This window comes from Triticum aestivum, chromosome 5B, assembly GCF_018294505.1.
Source record: "Triticum aestivum cultivar Chinese Spring chromosome 5B, IWGSC CS RefSeq v2.1, whole genome shotgun sequence".
Lineage (NCBI taxonomy): Eukaryota > Viridiplantae > Streptophyta > Magnoliopsida > Poales > Poaceae > Triticum > Triticum aestivum.
Window position 1 is genome coordinate 46342765 of NC_057807.1, and position 25443 is coordinate 46368207.

Below are 25443 nucleotides of genomic sequence, written 5' to 3' on the forward strand. Positions count from 1 at the left end.
GTCCTCCCCGTGGACATACGTACTAGGCTAGGCGTACGTTGCTTAGGAGCCAGTGAGCACGGCTCCGTCAAAGACGAGCCAACGAACCGTCCGCTGGCGTGGTTGCCGTCTTCCTCGCCTCCGCCGCGCACGACATGTTTGCAATCCCCCCACAGCAACGTAAAAAGAAGAGAGCTTTCTCTTCTTCCTTTTGGCACGCGATGGACACAAACATGAGAGTCAGACAAAAAGCGTCTCATCTTGAGGAACTCTATCTATCACAACTTCAATTTATTCGGTTAACCATTCGTTTTTCGGTATATATCATAAAAACCAAAGTACAAATCGGTATGAAAAGTTCATACCATACCGGAAACAGAAACCATAAAAACCGTAAAATTGCTTTGGTTCGGTTTATTTTCGGTATGATTTTTCGGTTCGATTTTCAAATGCACTTTCACCCCTAGGGAGCTTAGTGGTTTAGGAGATATAATAGTTTAAAAAACGAGAGAGATTCTTCTGCAAGACTCCGTGATGCCTATTTGATTTGACGTGCATGATATGCTAGATGGGCGAACATGATATACGCTCCGTGCACAATCCGTTAGACCGCAATATGTCAACGTCGTGATTAACTAAGTCATCGTTTTGAGCTCCTCCACAGTGACCAACTACCTATATGTACTCCCAGTTCAAATGCCTTTTTCTCGAGCTCATGGTGTACTTCTCCCCTCCACCCATATTCCCAGCAGACCAATCCGGGGAGGAGGCAGTGGTGGTCGAGGCTAGTGAGAAACATGTTCTTAGAACCACTTACATAATAGGAGTCAACAGCCAAATGCATCATATAGGCACTAAATCTCCGTATCAGAAAGCCTCTCCTAAGCTAGAAAAGCTGCCTCCCACGACCATATTTGCCCAGCCAAGATTATTCATTTGGTCAATATTAGCCTGAACAATGCCAAAGCAAGATTTGTTTCACTGTCAATGTCATTTTCTGTATGACAATCATAGTTGAGAATGAGAATAATTGTTTCGTAGTGTATCACATGGTCAGGGACTGAGGGTAGTGCATTGGATGCACAAGCAACATTGTTTCAGGCGGCAATGTGCTCCTCTCTCTCTCTATCAGCCCCTAATAGGATGTCTTCACTAAGAACTGATTTTTTAGCTCATTAAATAGAACTCACATACTTGTTCATCATTGGTTTCAAACTTTTGAGTTCCATAAGCGCACTATGTTTCTCGGAGCAGATTTTGACCAGATTTCTTTTTTCGCAGGTCTGCCATTCAGGGCCAACATGGAGCTCTGTGGTGGGTACAAGTCAACATATATAGGCATTGTTCAAATTTGCCGATTAATTTATTCACCAGTACGCTCCTCCCTCCACCCCCAACATAAATTTATTCATTTTTGCATGCTAGTTAAGTCAACCTTTTATATATAAAAGTTGCTAGTAGGACTTGGCTGGCTAAATCAATTTGTTTGTTAGTTTCAGATTCAGTCTCAGATTGCGTCTTTTCCTGCTAGTATCTATCTATTTCCTCATCTCTGACACGAGCTGGTTTGTGGTTCCTGCAGTCAGGGGAGTTCCTGCTCCGCTCACAAGGGCCTGTCGTTGCTGTGGGAGCCTCTGACCGCACCATCCCTGTTCTTTTTCTTCTTCTACTACCTACTGCTGCCGTTGCTTGGTCTCTCAAGGTGGGTAATCCATCTATGTTTATTTACTACTGCCTGAGCTCTGTTTCTCTGCAAATTACAGTTGCCCTGAATCTTCATTGCCTTGTTGGTGCTTACTGCAGGGCACCTACTGCTGACAGAAGGCGAAAGGGCTGGTATGATAAAGAGACCACTCTTCTGGTTCTTATAGGTTGCTCTCTAATGGAAGGTACACAACATGCATGCTTCAATCTGCTACACTTTGCTAGCTAGAGATTTGTTGTTTGCCGTGTGCCATCTCCATCATTCATGCCAGCATGATTTTTCCCTCTGGCTTCAAAATTTGATACCTGATTGCAGTGTGTGCGTCCATACTATCTCACTCTATCTGTCTATCATTGTTGGACAACATCGAACAGTTTGGTGACGATTAGTTGGCAGGATGGAAGCACTAGTATAATTAGCCGGCTAATTTAACGAATACGCTTAGTCTGCACTAGCAGTACTACAGATATGTACGTAATATTTGCTTAGTCTGCAGCAGCAGTATCAATCTTGCTTGATCGTTTTCTGAAATTACAACTGTTGTTGTCATCTGGTAAAAAAAAATCTTCGATTACTTTTGAAAAAGAAATAACATTTTATTACTGCAGTTAAACACCAAGTGGTTATGCCAGTAGAAAATTTGGCCTTTATTCAGGACTTCTCTTGCGTGCTTCAGCAGGGGTCTTGTTTGTATGCTCTCCTCCAACTAGAAACCTGCAGATACCCCAAATATTAGGGGAATTTTAAGATTAGGCTGAAAATCTAACACCTTTTTACGGTACAAACTACATTCTGATAAGCTGGATGACTTGACATAATAGGACGTAAATCTCTGATTCAGAAAGCCTCACTTAAGCTAGAAAAGCTGCCTCCCACAACAACCATATTTACCCAGCCAAGAATATTTATTTGGTCAATATTAGCACGAACAATACCAAAGCAAGATTTATTCCACTGTCATGTACTTTTCTGTATGACAGTTATAGTTGAGAATGAGACAATTTGTTTCGTAGTGTATCACATGGTCAGGGACTCGGGGTAGTGCATTGGGAGCACAAGCAGCATTGTTTCAGGCGGCAATGTATTCCTCTCTATCTATCAGCCCCTAATAGGATGGCTTCACTAAGAACTGATTTTTTTAGCTCATTAGATAGAACTCACATACTTGTTCATCATTTGGTTTCAAACTTTTGAGTTCCATAAGCGCACTATGGTTCTCGACGCAGATTTTGACCACATTTCTTTTTTCACAGTTCTGCCATTCAGGGCACAACATGGAGCTCTGGGGTGGGTAGAAGTCAACATATATAGGCATTGTTGAATTTTGTCGATTAATTTATTAACCAGTACGCCCCTCCCTCCATTCCCAGCATATAGTAAACCATGTATGAGTTGCTAGTAGGACTGAGTGGCTGGCTAAATCAATCTATTTATTAGTTTCAGATTGCGTCTTTTCCTGCTAGTATTTATCTCCTTCCTCATCTCTGACATGAGCTGTTTTGTGTTCCTGCAGTTAGGGGAGTTCCTGCTCCGCTCGCAAGGACCTGCCGTTGCCGTGGGAGCCTCCGACCGCACCATCCTTGTTATTCTTCTTCTACTACCCACTGCTATCGTTGTTTGGTCTCTCAAGGTGGGTAATCCATCTATGTTTATTTACTACTGCTTGAGCTCTGTTTCTCTGCAGATTACAGTTGCCCTGAATTTCATGGCCTTGGTTGGTGCTTACTGCAGGGCACCCACTGCAGCACTGCTGATAGACGGCGAAGGACTGGTATGATGAATAAACTGCACTTCTGGTTCTACGGGTTGCTCTCTAATGGAAGGTATACAACATGCATGCTTCAATCTGCTAGACTTTGCTAGCTACTGCAACGTGTCCTTTAACATGCTCCTCTACCTCTTAAGGATGATTAATTTTTGTGACTGGATAGTACATTCCACTAGAGTTTCTTTGGGAAGAGTCCATCTGTTGTAATATATGACTTGACTCTTATATCTGCAGTAGCATAGATCCCATGTACAAGTTGCAATGGCTTAATTTTCCCTGCAAGTCAAAACGGACCAGTGGGTTTCCCGCACAAGATAAAATGGATTCTCCTTAATTTTCTCTTATGTAGTATCTCGATATCCTTCTGAGCACCATGCACATCATGCATATATAGTCTGGACTGCTCTTTACTAATAACTCTTTTTGGGTCTACTTCTCTACACTTTGCTAGCTACTGTCATGTATCCTTTAACATGCATCTCTAGCTCTAAGGATGATCAATGTTCTTGATTGGATAGTCACATTCCATGAGAAAACGTCGCCTTTATTGTAAAATGATAAATATTTAACGGCTTGTAACACAGCTGCCTAAACATTTATTTTCATGCACCTTCCATGGTGAATTCTCTTCCTTCCAATTTCTTTGGCATGAGTTGGGCAAGTCCATCCATTCAAATATATTACTCAGCCTGCATGTTTGCAGTAACACAATAGGTTAATTTTCATTGCAATTTAGAACGGATCAGTGGGTTTCCAGCACAAGATAAAATGGAATCTCCTTAATTTTCTCTTAGTAGTACTAGTACCTTGATATCCTTTTCAGTACCATGCACGATAGCCTGACTGGCGTAGTGTGTGCCCAGTGCGCAGACAAGGTAGAGAAGCTACTTAACAAAAACACATACATCATGCATATATAGTCTGGACTGCTCTGTATTTATATATATGTCGGCTCTGCTTCTCTATGTTTTTCTGTCTTATACTCCTCAATCATTTGCTTACACAGTATATTGGTTGATGCCAATCTAGCATGGTTGTGTTGCTTACACAGTTTTGCTCATTCATGTCAACTTATTGCAGGTGTGCTTTGTGTGTTGTTTTCATGAAGCGGTTCTGCCTAGATTCATTGCTGGAGTCCCTGTGCGCCTCCAGACCCGCTGCTGAGCTGTGCCTGGCACGCCTCACGACCTCAGTGTGGCTTGATGGGTTACTGAACGGGTACCGCCTTGCCCCTTTGGCGCTGACACCGACGGAAGAGCAGTTACTGCATCATAACCTTCATGTTCAGCCACAATGGTTCTGGTGAGTCCATGGCCTCCTCCCTCTTTGTGCCCTAGGATGGTCCGGTCATCAAGCCATGACTAATTTGTGGTGCTGGTTGTTGAGACAATGATTAAGGTTCTGGTTCTATTGTTATGATGTCTGTGGTGATGAACTTGTCATTGAAACCAGTCCCTATGTTGGTTAAGCCCTTGTGCTACTGTACATGCTATTAGTGTGCTGGGTTTTGATAATTGAGGATCTTGGCATGCTACTATCTAGGTTGTAGAACTTGATATTTAAGGAATAAATGAGGATATGATATGCTCTGTAGGTCTTTGTTTGTAGGACCAGTGGGTTTCCCATGCAAGATAAAATGGGATGTCCTTGATTTTCTCTTATGTACCTTGATATTCTTCTCAGCAGTGTGCACGATAGAGGCCTGCGTAGTGTGCGCCCAATGCGCAGATGTGTTAGAGAAGCTACCCCAAAACAAAAACATGTACATCATGCATATCTAGTCTGGACTGCTCTGTACTGATAATATTTTTGGGTCTATTCTCTATGTTTTTCTCAGTCTCAGTCAATATATAACATTACAATTATTCATGCCAACTTAATGCATCAAGTGCTTTGCGTGTTGTTTTTAGTGAAGCTGCTCCACCACTACTAAATTTTGGAAACCCTGGACGCCTGAGCATGTGTCGCTGATCTGTGGCCCCCCACACCTTCGTTCGGCTTTGCTGGTGTGGTGATTGAACGACGGTCACCGCTGTGCCCCTTCCGCTTTGGTGCCAACGCCAACGGGATGGCGTGTGTCATAGCCTCCATGTCCAGCTACTATATCTCGTCTGACTGCCTCCTCCCTGGACACTAACCCGTCTTCACCGGCAGCCTGATGGCAGCGGGTTGGCAACAATTGTGGTGTCCGTGGCCACCTCTTCCTCTCGCGAGTCTCTGGTTTCCTTCCTCTCTCCCTGTGCCCTGAGATTGTCCGGCCATCGAGCCATGGCTGATTGTTGTGTCGGCCATCGAGCCAATAATGTAGGGTTCGGTTCTGTGGTCATGTCTGTTGTGATGGTTTTCTGGCCACGAGAAACTTGTGGTAGTGATGATAGTGTTGTTGAAGTTGGTGCATGTGCTGGTTAGGTCCTTGTGCTACCGTATATATGCTATTTATTTGGGTTTGATACTTATTTATGAACTTGGCATGCTACTGTCTAGTGTGTTGAACTTGATATGGTTTTGTAATTGTCAACTTCTTATTTGGGAGGATTTCTATGCCGGGCTTTTTACTTGTTTATGACTATCAGATAGAGTAGAATGATGACATGTTGTGCTCCAGAGGTCTTCTGATTATTAGATTGTATAAGAATTAAGAACACAATATGTACTATACTTGATCTTGTTGTTTTCACTATTTATGTAACCTTGTAATATATGATGTGTGTGTATAAGGATCAAATCATCTGGGGCAAAAGCCTAATTATATGCTCATATGCTTGTAAACGATAACCCTATTCTTTAATGGCATTAATTGAGATTTTAAAATTGATGAGTTTGTCCCGTCGACTGTAGGCATAAAGGGCATTGCTGCCCTCTCCAGGAATTCAGTTGTCGATGACCATGACAATGGTTTGGCTGCAACGTGGGGGTGGTGGCGACCCCATCCTTGGTTCTGGTGAGCCTCTCGTCCCTCTCTCCCTATGCTTTGAGATGATCTGGATATCTAGCTGTGGCTGATTGTGGTGCTGGCGATCGAGCCAATGATTCAGGGTTTGGTTGTGCTACTTTATATGTGCTATTTGTTGGAATTTGACACTTGTTTAGGATCTTGGCATGCTACTGTTGGGTGTAGAATGTTATCATAAAGTGACATATTTTTTTCACTTAGCTCTAGGTTTGCTCTATGGTTTTGTAACTCTCAACGTCTTATTTGAGAGGATCTCTGTGTTGGGCTTTTTACTTGTTAATGACTATCAAATAGAGGAGAATGATGACATGCTGTGCTCCAGAGGTCTTCTATTTTTGGATTGTATAAGAATTAAGAACACAATATGTACTATACCTGATCTTGTTGTTTCACCGTTTATGCAACCTTGTAAATATGTAGTGTGTGTATAAGGATCAAACCATCTGGGGCAAAATCCTAATTATATGCTCATATGCTTGTAAATGTTAACCCTATTCTTTGATGGAATTATTTGAGATTTTAAAATTGATGAGTTTCTCGTGTCGACTGTAGGCTTTTACATAAAGGGCTCTGCTGCTCCCTCAAGGAATTCAGCTGTTTGATGACAATGCTTTGGCTGCAACCTGGGGGTGGTGGTGACCTCATCCTTGGTTCTGGTGAGTCCTTGTTCTCGTCCCTCTCTCCCTGTGCCTTGAGATCATCTGGATATCTAGCCGTGTCTGATTGTGGTGCTGGCCATCGAGCCAATGATTAGGGGTTTGGTTGTGCTGCTGTATATTTGTTGGGGGTTTGAAACTTGTTTAGGATCTTGGCATGCTACTTTGGGTGTAGAACGTGATCATAAAGTGGCATCTCTTTTTCACTGCACTTAACTCTAGGTTTGGTAATGGTCCATCGTCTAATTGAAGAGGATTGCTATGCCTGGTTCTTCTACTTGTTAGTGTCCGTCAAATAGAATAAAAAGCTGATATGTATAATTGTATATACAAGGATGAAATCATCTAGCATAACAGCCTAAGTATATGCACATGTGTTAGTGGTGCTACTAGATGCAATATTTTATCATCATGAATAAGGTGATGTGCCAATGCGGACTTGTTTAATTTGATATTGTTGTCTTTGCTCAATCCATCATCTATATGTATATGCTTTTGGTATGCATGATTGCTCTGTTCTGTTTAAGATCAATGTGTTGATAGTATTACGCATAAGTACATGTGTGCAGGTGCCAGTATTGTATTTAATAGGTAGTTTCCTGAGAATTTTTTTGTGATCCTGTTTTATTTAATCCACTGCCTTTTTTTTCAGAAAAAGTAGATGATTCTTTGAGGTCGCCTAACCTTCTGCAACTGCAGCAAAGGTGCTTCCTTTTCCTCGGTTTGGGTGCGTCCTCCACCCCCACCCCCCACCCCCTCTCTGAGGTGTTCCAGCCATCGAGTTGTGGTAGTGGTCTTCTGGGCACCACAATTTTGTGGTTATGTTCATCCTTCTTTTCGAGGATATTGGTCTCTTGTAATTCTGTATTGGGCTCTTTTTTGTAGTGGCATGCTACTGTTGCTACCGGGTTTGGTAATGGTAATGTTCTGTTTGATACGATCCCTATGTTTATGTATTGTAGGATTTAGCGTGCTATATTTTGTAGCATTTGGATAGAACAGGTGCAATCATTTTCTTGGAATAGACCATTTGTGTAAGGATCAATTCTCTAGTGTGTTATCTGTCTATTCACTATCTATCATGTGTAAGTGTAGGGCAAAAGTTGACGCAAGTCCATCCATTCTAATATATTACTCTATGCTTATGTCTGCTGTAACATAGATAGGCCATGCACAAGTCACAATAGGTTAATTTCCATCACAAGTCATAACGGATCAATGGGTTTCGAACGCAAGATAAAATGGAACCTCCTTAATTTTCTCTTATGTAGTACCTTGATATCCTTTTCAGTACGATGCATGATACCGAGCCAGCGTAGTGTGTGCCCAGTGCGCAGACATGTTAGAGAAGCCACTTCAAAACAAAAACCCATGCATCATGCATATATAGTCTGAACTGATAATTTCTGGCTCTACTTCTCTATGTTTTTCTGTCTTATACTTCTCAATTGTTTGCTTACACAGTATATTGATTGATGCAAATCGAGCATTGTTTGCTTAAACAGTATATTGATTGATGCAAATCGAGCATTGTGTTGGTTACACAGTTTTGGTTATTCATGTCTACTTGTTGCAGGTGTGCTTTGTGTGTTGTTTTCAGTGAAATGGTTCTACCTAGATTCATGGATGGAGTCCCTGCCTGCCTCCAGACCCACTGCTGAGTTGTGCCCACCACACCTCAGTGTGGCTTGATGGGGTGATGACTGAATGGGCACCGTTGCGCCCCTTTGGCGCCGACACCGACACCGACACTGACAGGAGTGCGGTGGCTGTGTCACAACCTTCATTTGGCTACAATGGTTCTGGTGAGTCTCCCTGGTCTCCTCCTTCTCTGTGCCCTAGGATGGACCAGCCATCGAGCCTTGGCCGATTGTGGTGTTGGCCGTTGAGACAATGATATAGGGTCTCTAGTTCCATTGTCACGCTGTCTGTGGTGGTGGTCTTTTGGCCACAACAATCTTGTGATTGTGATGAGCTTGTTTGTTGAGATTGGCCCCTGTGCTGGTTAGGCCCTTGTGCTACTGTATATGCTATTTGCTGGGGTTTGATAATTTTAGGATCTTGGCGTGCTACTGTCTAGGTTGTAGAACTTGATATTAAAGGAATAAATCTTTTACTTCACTTACTGTAAAGTTTGGTAATGATCATGTCTAATTTGCGAGTATAACTCTGCGAGGGTGCTTGTTAATGGTTATCAAATAGAATAATGGTTATCAAATAGTATTGCTCTGCGAGGCTTTGGCTGACTGAGATAATATAAAATAAAAAATGATTTTTGAAGCCAAATAAATATGCTTTTAGTTTAGCATACAATGGAGGCTCGGTTGAATGATTTTGTTTCTTTGAATGTCTACTTGGAGTAACATCCATATTAAGCAGCAGCAACAGTCTTTCTGGGGTTCAAGAAGCTTTTTAGTTTTTTGTTATGTTCCATCGTCTGCTCTTTGGCTCAAATGTTGTGTCCAAAGCAAAGCAATTTGTGAACTTGTCCTGGGGTTCGTTTATGATCTTTGCCTATAAAAGACGGTGTGTGTATTTTTTGGATGAAGAAGGGCGATATTAATGATCTTGCCGATAGCTTTGGTTACCGAAACAAAGAAAGCTGGGAGTGGGATAGTTGAATGGTATTATATGATTGAAAGCGAACGTTGTTGTGGGTGTAATATCGGACACTTCCAAGTTTTTTGTTTAGCTTAGTCATAACTGGACATTGTTGTGTGGAATAACAGTAAGAACTGCACTCCTGGTTTATTCAATGCTGATAATTGAAGCTTTGTGTTTATAAGCTAGTGCCGATAAACTCATGGTTGACATAACTACCCTGGCCTAAATTAACATAACCATTCTTAAGTGAACCCTAAACATATAGTGGCTGGTTCTTAACACATGTTAGGCACATAAGCTTCTCTACTGTGAAAACTCGCAAAATTGAGAAATAGTTGAAGGCAAAACCTGGAGTTTAGGTCTAACTTCCAATTGTCTCCCATGGGTAGTTTGTATAGCGCCTTCGAGGATGTTTATGATTCTTCGTTGGCGTCCTTAATATTCTCCTTTTTTTTTTGTTAAGCTGCTACAAGTCTGCGGTGATAACGAGCAGCAGCATCTTAGTGCAGATAACTACTTGGTTTGTGTTGATGCTGCATCGAGTATGTACTCCCTCCATCCAGGTGCATAGGGCACCTAAGAAATGGCACCGTGAACTAGGCATACGTTGATTGGACGCTCATCACGTTTTTCTCTCCCTCTAGTTAATCCCGCATTAAGTGCAATGATGGTAGACTAACCATGCATAGGCTAACGAATTGTTGCACGCAATTCTTTAGGTCCAGCATGCATGCATGCAAAGAAAAAGTAAATGGTAGAGGCGGCTGATTGGTTTGCATATGGAAGGGAGATAAATGTGAAGCTGAAAACGCTAAGTGCGTTGGGGTAGGCATACAAGTCATTAATGCTAACTAATGAAGGGCGACTAATATACTTGAAAATCCTAAATTCTCTTAGGTGCCTTATGCACCTGGACGGAGGGAGTATGAATCTGTTGCTGCTGGCCTCACCATCATTTATTATTGTATCACATACATGAAATAGCAATCTTTCCTTGTTAACTTTTCTTGATTTTCCTTTTCCTGCTCCCTGTGTTATTTCCTTATGACCTCGCACTCTTTCTATGACCCTAGTGTCATCCATTTAATATGCTAGTCAATGCCAGTCATCTACTATTTTTGCATATTAGTCCAACTGATATTGTTGACGAACTGATACCCAAGTATTTACTATTCAATGTTTTGATAATCATGAATTCTTTATGCCTTTTTGGTCTAGAGCACAACTAACTCGTGCCTGTTGATTTCAGGGTCAGAGTAATGTGTCAGGCTCTTCTCATCTAGGGGTTGCATGTGTATGGTTAGGCTCTGTTTAACAACTGGATGTCATGGTTAGATATTATATCTATATGGTGGTGTCGATGTCTAAACTGCTCTTTCTGGTGCTGTTGGAGCTCTATATGGTCCACTTCATGGTGGCGCAAATGAGGTATATTATGTCGAGCTCTGCCTCCTCCTGGTTCACGCATTCAAGCTTATAATGTTTCTACATGTTCAGCAATCCTCATCATTAGATATTCATTAATTAATCTAAGAAACAATAAGGCCTTGCTTCAGCAGCTCTTAGATGAATAACCTTATGAATCTTGCATCCACTTGTAAGGAAGTTCATACTTGAAATGATTATTGACTTACACTTAAATCAGTTTTAGACCGTGCGTTCCACTTATAGCCATACCAGGCCCATTCAAGACCAGTGAGATAATTGAAGTGCAATTCAGATTATTTCCACTTTGAAAGGAACAGAATCATGGACCTAAGTTGTCCGATTGTTCACCATCTGTCCTTTTCATGACCGAACGAAGGCTGTGTGTTTTATGTCACTCTCATATGTACGACTATAAAATAAACATATGCACAAAACACTGATTGTTGGTGTCAGGCAGTTTCTGTACCCCCACATATAAATTAGTATGCTAGTGTCTTGCTTGTACATGATCTTTAATATGTAAGTGGAAGAGATGTTGGATAACTTGCAATGGAACAGGTGCACTGTGGGTATCGCTTGTTTTCCTATTTTCTCACTTAATATTGCTAACTTTCAACCTTTGTCCCATCTAAGTCGAGTTATCCTAGAAGAATAACATTGTACTCAATCCTTTCCTCAGAGCCACCATACGGTGTGCCCAATATTGGTTGGTTGGTCTAGAAAGAGTTATTTGCTAATATCAGAAATGTCTTAACACTCTTTTGTGTTTGATAATCTTTCATTTTGCTAATTAACTTGTTTTTACAAACACCTTAGAGTTGCACTATCAGCAAGATCCTAAGAATAATGTTGTGTTCTTAAGTGAGGATCCTAAACAGCTTGGCTATCTATGGGCAACTATAATGATGTGTTGCCAAATCAAACAGATCCTTATGATGTTTTCTGATGCCATGCCAGGTTGCTGTTGTTTTGGAGAAGGCGGCACTGTCAGACGAGTATTTTGTCAAGAGGAAGCTGTATCCAGATGTGGATTTTTACTCTGGCATGATATATAGGTATATCCTTCCATCCTATTTTTGTTATTGCAATACTTAAATTGTGATTCATTGTTTGTCAGAGCAATGGGATTCCCTACAGAAATTTCCTTGTGCTATTTGCAATTCCTTGCATGGCTGGTTGGTTAGCACATTGGAAGGCGTCACTTGATGACCCTGACAATTAAATTATGAGGCCTTGACAGGTCAGTAGCTATCAACAGATTTATGTAGAGCACTTTTTCTTTTTCCTTGTTCTGAATTCAGGGACAACCATAGTTTTTTTGTCAGTCTACACTGAGCCCCAGCTTAGAGTTATTATTATTTGACGTGTAGTGCGAAATATAATGGTGCTACATGTTTTCTATCTGAGTTGCGAGTGCTGGATCTGCTCCTTCCTGTTCAGCATGCATCAACATTTTTAGTGGCCCTCACTCTACATCTGTTCTGCTTTATGTAAAGATACATTTTCAGTGGCCCTCACTTGCATCAGTTTCTGCATATTTTCGGTTCCAAGATTTTGCCTTCTGCTTTGCTTTAAGCCAGGCCTTGTATTCATACTTGAACCAGCTCATTTTGATTACCTAAAATTGATGATACTGGGTAGAGATTGTTTGGTCCTAGTCAAATCTTTGCCTCTAGAGGAATTGCTCTCTTTATTTGACATGATTGATTGACGCCGTATAGGACAGTCATGATGTAGTAGTGATTTAATATCGAACATTATTGATAAGATGCTTATTTTTCTATTTGGAGCAGCAGGCACCCTCCAGTTCCATGGATGACATCGATGGTGTGGACATGCGCCCACGCTGATGATGACATCGTCGACTCCGACCTCAACCTCTACTATGAGGCCATACACCATGACTACCCACAGAAGGTCGGTCCCTCTTGACCGCGAGGTTTTTTTCAAGTTATCATGCCTCTCCCTAGCCTCGTTTCTAAACTAAACTTATGCAGAAAATGTTATGTCGGACTAGATGCAAAAAGTTATCACCTTTGGCAAAACAAGTGTCAAGCTTTGACAACTTAATTCACATACTAGCTCATGTAGTATTTTTCTTTCTAAGAGACTGATCTTGCTTTGTAAATTGGGTGTAAGTTTGTTGAGGGTGTCTATATGTTGCTTCAGAACATATACTACAGTTTTCTCCTCCGACTACGACCTTCCTTGATTTTTATGTGGCACTGTGACTCGTTGTGTCCCGAGCATTCAAATTTCTTTTGCGATAATCTCCAAGAGATTTGGGCTCTTTGATGTTGATCCAGTGGCAGTACTTGTAGTATACGCCCTCCGTCCCAAAATAACTGTCTTGGACTTGGTACAACTTTATACTGAAGTTGTAGCTAGTCCAAGGCAGTTATTTTGGGACGGTGGGACGGACAGAATAGTTTGATCCTTCATGAAGTTTGAGATGTGTTTTTTTATATCATGAGTAATGAGCAGTGGCCATGTTGGTCACAAGACACGACTTGTAATTTTACATTCCAAAATGCTTTTAACTGGTTCTATGTTTTTCCATGTCAATAAGTGCAAGTTGGGAAAAGATTGCTTTTGTGAAGTTGATGGTCCTGTTTAGTGTAAGTAGGTTTTGGATACTTCACACTTTTGAAGCATCTAGATTAAGCACTGTTGCTTAGTGTAGACATTGACCGTTTAACTTTGTTGGGAGAGAGAGATACAAGTACACTAAACTGGTAGCAGAAGTTACTTACCGATTAGCGGAGAAACTAAACTCAACTAGTAGTCCAGGTTGTGTTCTGGTTGTAGATTGGTAAGTTGTGGTTAAGTTGGGGCGGTGGTGAGAGTCATCTGGCTGTTTTCCCACTGGATGACAGATTGTGGAAGTGGATTGTCGTCTGATAAAACTTAACTTGATGATTAATATGATATCTGCTGTTGATGTTGTTGTCCCGTCGATGTTATAATATCATATATGGAAGATGCACTGTTAGTGATGTTTACCGGACTGGTGCGCAGGTGCTATGTAAGTGGAGGAAGGTTTTTGGCGTCGCTGTAGGAGAAAGATTTTCTTTGGTGAGTTGAAGGAAGAAGCCTGGGACTCCAGAGTGTTTCGACTGGCTGTTTTAGCAATGGAGGAGAACCGTTTTAGTCTGTGAGCTGATGTTTGTAGTATTCAGGAATGGGCTCTTGTTTGCTTATGGTGTGACCGAAGAAGACCGAGGGCATGATGATGGATGGAGCCCTTGGTTGTTGTTTCTCAAGATTAGTTACTTGTATTGACAATTGATGTGCTGTGTTGGCAGGGTGGGGATGGATGCATTGTACTCCCTCCGTTCCGATTTACTCGTCGTGGTTTTAGTTCAAATTTGAACTAAAACCACGACGAGTAAATCGGAACGGAGGGAGTAGTAGGTAGGTAGGTAGTAGCTCTTATATATCATCCTCCCAGGTAGGTGTTGATGGGTGGTATAGGAGGAGACAGAGCACGCATCAAAGTTGTTGTATTTCTACTTGCAACAATATGTGATAGTATAATACAGTTGTATCAATGCTTCTCAATTTTCTGGCCATCTGGATCAAGATGGCTGGGTGCATTTAAATTTCTAGCTAGAGATCTCATGACTTATGTTTGTTGGTCCGATCGTCCCTGGGATGTTTTTGGAGAGCAGTTGTTATATCTCTTTTTTTAGGAACATTTGATTGTATATCTTGTTATGGGCATGTGGACAAATACAATCAAGGGCCAGGGAATCTAAAGTAAAAGGCCTTGTTGATCAGAGTTAAATTATTGTCTGCCATGTTTCTTTGGAAAATGCAATCGAACCAAATGTTTCCTTTATGACGATCTAAAGTAAAAGGCCATTGTTGATCACATGATCAATTTGTCGTCCTTTTGCTGTGATCTGCCTATTATCCATTTGCTTGTAAACTCTAGCTAGCATATACGCTTGATTGCGATTCTTGCGAAAATAAGAAAAAAGAGATCAAACAAGGCTTGAACATTAGAGAGATGAGCTGCCGTTCCTGTAACTAATAACAAACTCACTATCCTCAAAGAAAGCAGACCGAAAAAAAAGAAGGAAATTCTACATGCCATTATAAAAAAAAAGAAATTCTACATGCCATTATAAAAAAAAGGAAATTCTAAAAGAAAACAAACCGGCTCGAAAGTTAATTTGCTAGGAAAAAAAAAACAATCTTCGTGTACTTGCTAAAATTTCTCAGCTTTGTCACTAGTCCCCTCGAGCGGATGTATTAGTCGGCTCGCCAACCGTAAGTGGGCCACCTCCTTAATAGCGTTTTCATCGAACGAACTGGTTCGGTATTAAAATAGTCTGCATGCAAATAGTAGACCAATGCATGCAGGGTATCATTTTCCTCATAGGGGAGACGTGAGGCCACTCCACGCAAATAGTGATGGCACGACACAGTTTCACGGCAGTGTTGGTTGGCTAGCTCCATGACGCAGTTTAAGTTAATTAATAGGCGCCTAGATCGCCCTCTCGACTAATACACCCGAATAAAAGCGTGTCTTGGGATGCCCACCCACGAGCCAGCCAAGCCAAGCCATGGACGGTCCGGCTTACGCCACGTCACTGATCCGAGGACCAGGCAGCTGCACCCACCCACCGTGTCGCCATCTCTATATATACAAGAAATAGTGACCCATCCGCGTGCGGGGTGCGCGTGCGACTTAGGACTTATATGCAATCCAGACAAAAAAACGGCCCTATATTAATAGATCCAACGGCTCAAGCTCATCTGGCCCTACCCCTGGTAGTGCAGTAGATAGACAAAGATATCAATCAAATGTGATTACACACATGCACCAACGGACTAACCTGTACACTGGCACACGGTAAGACAAGCTTTTCCCGAAAAAAGGGATAACATGCGTCATGCATGTGCTGATCACGTCATGATGACACTCTACCGCTGAGTTATATCCCTTCCCCGTCCCATACGAATCCTAAGGCAAAGCAAAGGGGTGAGAATATTTGCCGATTAAATAAACAATTTAGGAAATGTTCTCAAGAAAGAATAAAAAGGAACCAAGGACTGACCGCAAGTGCATCAAGTATAGTATATAAAGAATAGGAAATGAGATGGGGATTCATGAAAATATTTGCAAAGATATACATCTCAGTTATGGTGTCCTATGGGAAAGAGGAAGGACAGTGAAGCGACCGCCGGAGTTCTGGTCGAGATCAAACGTCTCCACTCCGTTCGCAGGAGCGTCTCCTCTTGAAACCTACGTTTCCTTCTTTTTTTTCGAATCGGGCTTTTCCCCTTTCCATTACTTTTCATAACGGAAATACACTGTCTCAGGAAACTGAAACTAGAAGGGCTAGGGAAAGAAGAAAAGCGAGTCCGGGGCAATAACAGGAAACCCACTATCTGCGCCTGTCATCAGGAACAACAGATTATGGGGCGAAAACCTGTTATCACCCGAAACTGCCTACATGGAACTAGAGAAGTATCACACACATTACAGCCGCACATCACCAGGACAAGGCCAAAGTACCATCAATCACCAAAATAGACTACAACACCCTACGCCAGCAAAGACCCAGCAGTACGTCCTCCGCAGACGATGCCGAGCCCAACATGCCACCCATCTTCAGCTTCAGTCGCGCCCGTCCATGTTTGGCGCCGGAGGAGGTCCACACAGCAGCATCATCTGAGTAGTATTCGCTTTCAGCATCTCCGCTCCCTTCTTCACCATCTCTTCCATCCCAGGTTTCTGAAGACCTGCCCAATATATTAGAAAGGTGCAAGCTGTGAACACGATCTCGAAAGGAGAGTTAATCCATTTGCTTTCAAAAGTAGCTCTGTTCCGGGCTAGCCATATGGCCCAGCATATTGCTGCCAAGCCCACAGTATAATTTTTTTCAAAACCAGGTAGGAAGCTGTGCATCCAGTCGTAATACTGCCAGATGGAATTAGGACAACAATCCGTCCCAAGAAGAGCCCCTACAGTTCTCCAGGTTACTCTAGACACCGGACACAGGAACAACAAGTGCGAGGTTGTTTCCAATTGGTTGCAAAAGGAGCAACAGGGGTTTCCGGGCCAAGCTCTTTTTTTCATATTATCTCTAGTCAAAATGGCATTTTGCCCCACTTGCCATAAGAAGATTTGTATTTTCAAGGGGAGTTTAGCATCCCAAATCCATTTGAAATTGGAACCAGCAATATCATTTTCCAACCATCTGTACATTGATTTGGTTGAATATATACCAGAATTATCAAACTTCCAGTAAATTTCATCAGGTAAATCATTTTGTTTGAGAGCCAGAACCTCCCTTTTCATTTCATCCCATTGATTCCTCATCTCAAGAGACATCCTCCTCCTAAAGGAGGTGATATGATTTAGACATTCTATTCTATCAACAGTACAGTTTTGTTCAACACATATCTCAAAAAGTACTGGAAACTTTTCTTTAAATGGTATCCTTCCTTCCAGTTCATCGAACCATAGTCTGGCCACATCCCCTTTATTCAGCTTGACACCTCTGCCCTTCATATATAAATTTTTCACTCTGAAGAGGGATTTCCAACACGGGGAATCATTGTTCCTTGCCTCCACCATGGCCACTGAGGACTTTTTGAGGTACTTAGCCTTAACTATATCCTGCCAGAGGCCCTTATTTTTATCTAACTTCCACCACCATTTCACCAGTAAGCTTATATTTTGTTTTCTCGGGTCCTTAACCCCTAGGCCTCCTTTCTTTTTAGACCGACAAACGCGGTCCCATTTGACCATATGATATCCTTTTTTCTTTCCTTTCCTATGCCAGAAGAATTTCCTTCTCGGCTTGTCCCACCTGTCTAGAGTAGTCTTGTTTAAAAGGAACATGGACATGTAAAACGTTGGGATATGGGACGGTACCGCATTCACTTTAATAAGCCTCCCTCCCATAGATAGTACTTCACTAATCCAATTTTCACCATGCACGGTGAATTTGTCCTCCACAAAACTCCAATCACCACATTTCAAACCAGCATAACTGACAGGCATGCCTAGGTATTTCATAGGGAAATTACCTATCTGGCAGTTAAACATCTCAGCATACTTATGCATAGTCTCATCGTCCGCACGGACAGAGAAGATCTCGCTCTTCAGGAAGTTAATTTTTAAACCTGACATGACCTCAAAGAGGTATAAAAGCAACTTAATGTTCAGAGCATTCCTGATATCATCCTCGAAGCATAAAATTGTGTCATCCGCGTACTGGAGAATAGCTACTCCATTTGGAATTAAGTCCGAGGCCAGACCTTTAAACAAGCTGTTTTGTTGGGTTTTAAGGATCATCTTTGTCAAACAATCAGTAGCTAAATTGAAAAGAAATGGTGAGAAAGGGTCCCCTTGGCACACCCCTTTCGAGCTTTGAAAGTATGGGCCCACCTCATCATTCAACTTCACACTAACTGTACCCCCCACTAAAATTTTACTGACCCACTCGACCCATTTCGGGTGGAATTCTCTCATTCTGTGGCAATCTAATAGGAAGTCCTAGTTGACTTTATCGTAAGCCTTTTCGAAGTCAAGTTTCAACACAATACCAGTTTTCTTCCTATTGTAAGTATGGTGCAAGATTTCATGCAGGGACATGATCCCATCCATGATGTCACGCTTCTTAATGAAAGCATTCTGGTGTCTACTGAAAAGAATATCCACAAAAGGTTCCAGCCTAATAGTCAGTACTTTGGTGATCAGCTTGTATATACATCTAAGCAAGCATATAGGCCTAAATTGCTGAATCTTGTTTGCCCCTACAACCTTAGGCAGTAGAGTTATGATCCCATAATTGAGACGCTGCACATCCAGTTTGTTATCATGGAACCAGTCAAATAACATCATCACTTCATTTTTCACTATTTCCCAACAATGTTGGAAAAACTCAATAGGAATATTATCTGGACCAGGAGCTTTATTTGGTTTCATAGAGAATAGCGCATTCTTGACTTCTGTTTCAGAAAAGGGTCTAGTAAGGATAAAGTTGTCAATGTCTGACAATTTCTCTTGTGATTCCCACATATCTTCCTTCATTTTACATAAGTTCCCAACTGCTGGCCCAAAAAGGTCCTTATAGAATTTTGTGGCATGTTCCAAGAGATTATTATTCCCTTCAATAATCACATCCCCACAACTAAGAGAAAAAATAGTATTTCTCCGCCTCCTCCCATTCACAATTCTGTGGAAGTAGTCAGTATTTCTATCTCCTTTCAAGAGCCAATTTTCGTGTGATTTTTGCATCCAAGCCACCTCCTCCTCCACCAACAGATTATATAATTCTGCCGATATCTCAACTTTCCTCTCATATAGCTCAGGAGACAACACATCCATTTCTTCCAGTTTTTCCAGATGCCCTAACTCCTCCCTGAGGTCCTTTCTCCTCTTTCTTGATTTGCCAAAAAGATTTGCACCCCATCCTTTAAAGAATTTTTTGAATCTCTTCAACTTAATGTTTAGTACATCAATGGGATTTTTTAGAATTGACCGGTTTCAACCACACCTTAGCAACTAAGGTTATAAACTCCGGGATTTTGAGCCAGTTAAGATCGAATCTAAAGTCTCTCTTACGGATTGGATTAGGCAAAAAGTCATCAATATTCAGGATCAAGGGGCTGTGATCCGAAATCTCCTTGACTAGCTTTCTAACAAACGTTAAAGGAAACTGCCTCTCCCAAGAACTGGACATAAGTAGTCGGTCCAACTTTTCTAGGGTAGGTTTTTGCTTCTTATTCGACCACGTATATAGGCCTCCATTCATATCAACCTCCCTAAGACAGAAGGTATTGATGATGTAATTAAACAGATCAGAAGCATGGCTAGTTCTGGTTCTGTTATTCTTCTCCCTGGCGTATCTTAAAATATTGAAATCCCCACCCACAATGTAAGGGTAAGTAATATTATCGCACATGTCAGACAGCTCAGTCAGGAATTCCACCTTATGCTCCTCATGAGCAGATCCATAAACCACTAGAACACAATAGTTCAGCTTCTTACTCTTATCCCACACCTCCATTTTCATGATGTATTTACCTACCTCACAGTTTTTAACATCAAAAGTGTCTTTCTTAGTGCCACATAAAATCCCCCCAGATTTGCCCACTGAGGGAGTCCATTTCCACTCAAAACATTCCCCAGGATCAATTTTCCTCAAGAATTTAGAGGAAAAAAAAATCCTTTTTCATAGTTTCCTGAATACCAACAAAGTCCAAACCGCGATCTCTAATCAAGTCTAGAATACAGGTTGACATACCTCTCTTCCCCACACCTCTACAGTTCCAAAACAAACTAATCATTTTTTCTTGTATTTGGGGGAGTGGTTCTTGTTGCTAGGTTTACCAGGAGCCATGGTCGAACCAGCATCAGAACACACTTTATTCTTTTGACTTCTAGTCACAGGTTTAGATATGACTACATTAACTTTCTCTTTTTCTTTCCGTCTAGATCTAACCACAGTAAAATCATCCTCCTCAATCTCCCCATCCTTCAACCATTCAGTATTTAAAGGAGATACATCTCCAGCACCATTAGTTATAAACAACACTTTTCATGTTGTTGAGCATTAGTTTCAGTTTTCTTAGCTAAATTAGCTCTAGATTTTTCCAATTCCCTAATCACATCAACAACAGTAAAATTGTTGTCAGGGATATCCACTCCCATTTTAGCAGCAGTATCAACAATCTCTAGATTTGTAAGAATCTCAAAGGAATTGGAGTTTGGGTTTTTTTCATTACCTTGGAGGTTTCTCTTCCTGGTCATTTTCTCTGCTCGAACCCACATATGCTCAAGATTGCCGCCAGCAGTCCTCTGGCTCAGTCTGGTTTGGGTCTCATTCATCACAGGTGGGGTAGGAATAACCTCCATATTTTCTTCCCCCGAACCAGTAGAAGATTGTACAGAGTACAACGCAGGGGCTTGCTGGCATGTCACCTCATCAGAAGAAACTTCAGTAACCACAGGCTATCCAAGCACAGCATCCAGATAGGATAGAGACTTCCTTATCAGTGGAACACTGGGTATAATTTGCAGGGAATTAACCACAATATTATCATAGTACTGGCCCCCATGTGATTCCACTCCTTCCGCCTGCTCCTTCATGTTCTCAGCAGCAAGGGTATCAATAAGAAGTTCATTATCCACCTCTTCACTTTCTTCCTCAGAGAAATTTTCTTCACTCTCTTTTTGTTTCACCCCATCCTCTTCCTCTTCTTCCACTCTTTCATTTACAGTAGTCATATTACCTCCATTTCCAACAGAGTTTGGTGGGACAGAAAGGTTCCCCATAGTAGAAGAGGAGTCCCCCTGTCCAGCATTTCGAATATTTTCGTTAATCCTAGCTCTCTTTGGTGACACACCTTTGTCAGATTCCTGAGCCATAGTAACACTTTCTTTTGGAGGATTTTTAACCAGAATCTTGTCAACAGAGTAGAAGAAATCATAGAAGTGGTCACCCAGCACTCCCTCAGCTTTTCCTGGGATATTTTCAGCATCTCTGCAACCCAACTTAATTCTGACCGATTCAGGTCTGTTACAGTGGATTTATCAATTTCCAAGGTCACACCCACCAAAGATCCAACATATGCAATGTTCATTTCATGCCTTTTGTCCAAAGGGATGTTGCTAACATTGACCCAAGCAATGTTAAGTACACCCTTGGCACCAACAGATTCAGACCACTTCTTAAGACTTATCACAGCCCCACAACTTTTTATATTCATGGTTTCAGCGAAACATGCCTTGTCTACATCCCTGGGCGAGGGGAATCTCATAACAAAATTATTGAGCCCAATCGATCTGGCCGAACATTTCCAGTTTGTGTTAATGTAAGCATTGAAAAATTCCTCCAACTGTCTACCACTAGCCTGCCCCTCAATAACAGTGATCACAATGAATCTGTTCCTATCAGTGTTCTGTTTAGGCGTGCTAGCATCATGAATATAGAAGAACCCATTCCCTTTGGCTTGGAATCCACACATAGGGGCCACACATTCCCAAGGAAGAATAGTATTGCAAATCAGAGCAAGAGACCGCTAGTACCGCATCTACCACACACAGCCCGAGGACAGCACATAGGAACATGCCCTGATTCTTTGTAGGTAAAGCAAACCTCAGCGCCGCCCACTAGTGGGGCAGCATTCCTTCTTCCTGGAGTTGCTTGACGACAATTTTGTTGCGGACGTGCATCTTGTTGGGGACGAGGGTCGCGCTATCCTGGATCTCCCGTGGCCGCCTTTCCTTGGTTGTTGTCCCCTCATCTCTCAGTCCGGCGGTCGTCGCTCTGCGTCTCCATGGCCGCCGCCTCCCACCTTGCACGATCTATCGCCCGCGCGCCCTGCTCCATGTTGGTGGAGACCTGGCCGCCCTCCTCGATGTCGCGCGTCCATACCATGTTGCGGCCGCCACCGCCGCCCCCACGCCCGGCTCCCCGACCGAAGCGACCAGCACCGTGTCCGGCCCGGCCCGCTCCGAAGCCATCGAGCCGGTGCCCGTGATTCGCCGCGCCCCGATCCGCCATGGATCTTGGTGGAGATGCGGCGACCTGGGCGAAGGATCTGCGGTCGCCCCCCGCCTTCCCCTCCCACCAGCCAAACAACGGGGAAGCCCTAGGCACCGAAACCCTAGACGCCTCCCAGAAGTGGAGAAGGAGTAGATCGAGATCTGGAATGGACTGAGGTGGGTGTGGAGGCGGCGGCGTGGGATTTATCCCCTCCACAACCCTAACCGCGTGCCCTGTAGCTGTTGACCCCACCTGGCCCGGGTTCGCCCCACCTCCCGGTCCCGCCATGCCGCGCGTGTCGGGCGCAGGCCCGAGAAGCCCTGGGTCCGCGGTCCGCTGCGGTACACGGGACGCACCGAGCGGTACACGAACGCGCCCCACAACCATCGTCTCCGGCGTGACTGCATCAGCGCATGTCGCCGTCGATCGGCGGCCATGGCCGGCGTGAGGGGAGGGAGAGGGGAGGGAGGTCAGGACAGCCATCGCCCTGATTTGGTAGTGAGTTGATACTGGACCTCCCCCTACTGCGCGATCACCTACATTTGAGCTCACCTACGTTTCCTTCTTAATATCTTTTGTAATAATGGGCTTAGTCAGCTGTTCACACTTTGGTTTCCAGCTCAATCCAGTCATGGCTTCATTACTTGTGATCGTTTGTACGACATGTTTGGTCTTACCTTCTTTGGTTTTATTAATTAAAAGCTGGATGTCTCTTGCGTCTTTTATCAAAAAAAATAGCACGCATACATCAACCTCCACGCCATCGCATGGTAAGACAACCTTTTTGTTCTTCGAAAGGAGGATAACACGGTGCCTCTGTATCTATAAATGCACACAAGCTTATTCGAAAGGAAGAATCTAGTTTGAGAAGTAGGATAAAAATGATATTGTAGAAGTCACTGTGTGGATGCAACAGAATATAGCCCAAACAGCTAAACAATATCCACTGATGTACATGCATACAGGGGCTCGACTATACATGTGCAAGCAATGCCTCAACTATATACGTAGTTCTGTTTGAGCACAGGTGTCGATATCCTCCTACTGCCGATCTGAAAATCTAACAAGTGAAGAGAGGGGCTAAACATTCATGAATGGTTAACGATTCCTTAAAAGTTAATCACACAAGAGTCAGAAAAATCTCACACCTCACATCATTGTTATACGAGCATGCAGAATGGTTCAAAGATTCTGAAGCCTATACAATGCATAACTTACGCATATGCCTTCAGGACAGAGAACAATTATCTTTAATACATGAGATGCACTTGTATATTGGAATTTTACCTTCGCTGTCACTGATGCATATCGGATCGCCTTCCCTCAAACCTTTCAGATGCGGTTGCTGCCAGTGCTCTAGGAAGAACGAAGCTATATTAATAATAATTCTGAAAAAAAACATGGTGTTTGAGAAAAGCAAAGTTTACATCACATAAAAGGCCCGGTTAACCAATGTGGTGTCAGAATCGAGAATTGTGTATACTGCTATATAAGCATCTCCGTAAGACCGAGGTAAAGCAAAAATCTGATTTTCATTATTTATTTATTCATGAATACCATACTAAATGTTTGCTGGGGAATCATTAACCATTCATGCAACAAATACATTAGTTGCGAAATCTACTCCCTCCGTTCCTAAATATAAGTCTTTTTAGAGATTTCACTATGGACTACATACGGAGCAAAATTAGTGAATCTACACTCTAAAATATGTCTATATACATCCGTATGTAGTTTGTACTGGAATCTCTAAAAAGACTTACATTTAGGAACGGAGGGAGTAGCATGCATGTGTTGGACTACTGCTGAGAGAGAGAGAGAGAGAGACTGTAACAACATAATTATGTGATGTACAAAGCTCTGTCCGTTGAGAAGAAAGAAAAGACTATTAAACAGGGCAATTGCTACTGCAAGCTGCTTATCAATGAGCAGTGCGATATAATATTTGATACGGTATGCATAAGAAGAAAAAACAATATCTTTTTTACAGGACAACGCTTGAGCTGCAGTCAATTGCTTAATGAGCAGTGGGTGATGAACGCATGGTATGCATAAGAAAAAAAGAAAGTGACTGATGAACGCATGGTAGGATTGAAGGCCTACCTAATCACGAGGCAGAAGAAGAGGGTTCGGTGGGACTGCCCTGCTATGTAGGCCTGGAATTCACTCTCTGTTTCCACCTAACGCACGCACCAAATCAGCTACAGTACTTATTCTGAGGATATAGATGGAAGGGGATTGGATCAACAGAAGATGAGTGAGATCCACGGCGAGATACCTAAGGGGCGTGATGAACAGCGGTGAGCAGGACAAGGGAGACCCGGCGGCGGCGACGGCGGGGGCAGGGGCGGGGGCGGGGTCAACAACCGGAGTGCCGCCTTGCGTTTCGGTTCGGAACTTTTGCTGGGAAATAGAAGCAGCAACGAGTGGGGATGAGGGATCGAGGAGCAGTAAGGTAAACTGTTCTTCTTTTTTCGTATATATCACATCTAGATTTTTTTTAGACAACCTCATGAGACTTTTATTTCAAACCGTTACAATATTTACATGGACGAACGGAATCCCACGGGCTGGCCAAACCACACATGGCGGCCAGGTCCCAAAGTTAATGCATGTCTCGCTAGGTTGTGAGCCTCAACATTTAAACTCCTAAATTCATCTATCTATTACCAATATAAAAAGATTCGGTGGGGCAGATCCAACAGATCTCGGCCATCCATTGACATTCATCCAATAGTTGTTATTGTTCTAATGGTGAGCGACTAAACGCGTTTAACACTAAACACAACTTTCTCTTCCATGATCACCTTCCTTTGCCACGGAAGGGAAGAAACTGC

At 42.6% G+C, this 25443-nt stretch overlaps 1 protein-coding gene and 3 long non-coding RNA genes across 4 annotated transcripts; 3 read left to right on the plus strand and 1 right to left on the minus strand.

Moving 5' to 3' along the window:
* The first annotated feature begins 1235 nt into the window (after positions 1–1235).
* LOC123115602 (uncharacterized) lies at positions 1236–1868 on the plus strand. Its single transcript, XR_006456675.1, has 3 exons — positions 1236–1352; positions 1562–1681; positions 1783–1868. It is a non-coding gene; the product is annotated as an uncharacterized lncRNA (long non-coding RNA).
* Positions 1869–3173: 1305 nt separating this feature from the next.
* LOC123114612 (uncharacterized) lies at positions 3174–8030 on the plus strand. The gene is made up of 6 exons (XM_044536096.1): positions 3174–3314; positions 3416–3507; positions 4533–4754; positions 6958–7061; positions 7714–7765; positions 8024–8030. The coding sequence occupies exons 1-6, from the start codon at positions 3174–3176 to the stop codon at positions 8028–8030; spliced, it is 618 nt and encodes a 205-aa protein (XP_044392031.1).
* A 4863-nt stretch (positions 8031–12893) lies between these two features.
* On the plus strand, positions 12894–14880 carry LOC123115603 (uncharacterized). Its single transcript, XR_006456676.1, has 2 exons — positions 12894–13010; positions 14112–14880. It is a non-coding gene; the product is annotated as an uncharacterized lncRNA (long non-coding RNA).
* A 1499-nt stretch (positions 14881–16379) lies between these two features.
* LOC123115604 (uncharacterized) lies at positions 16380–25023 on the minus strand. The gene is made up of 4 exons (XR_006456677.1): positions 24885–25023; positions 24710–24786; positions 23894–23962; positions 16380–16847 (listed from the first exon to the last, which is right to left on the minus strand). It is a non-coding gene; the product is annotated as an uncharacterized lncRNA (long non-coding RNA).
* Positions 25024–25443: the final 420 nt, after the last annotated feature.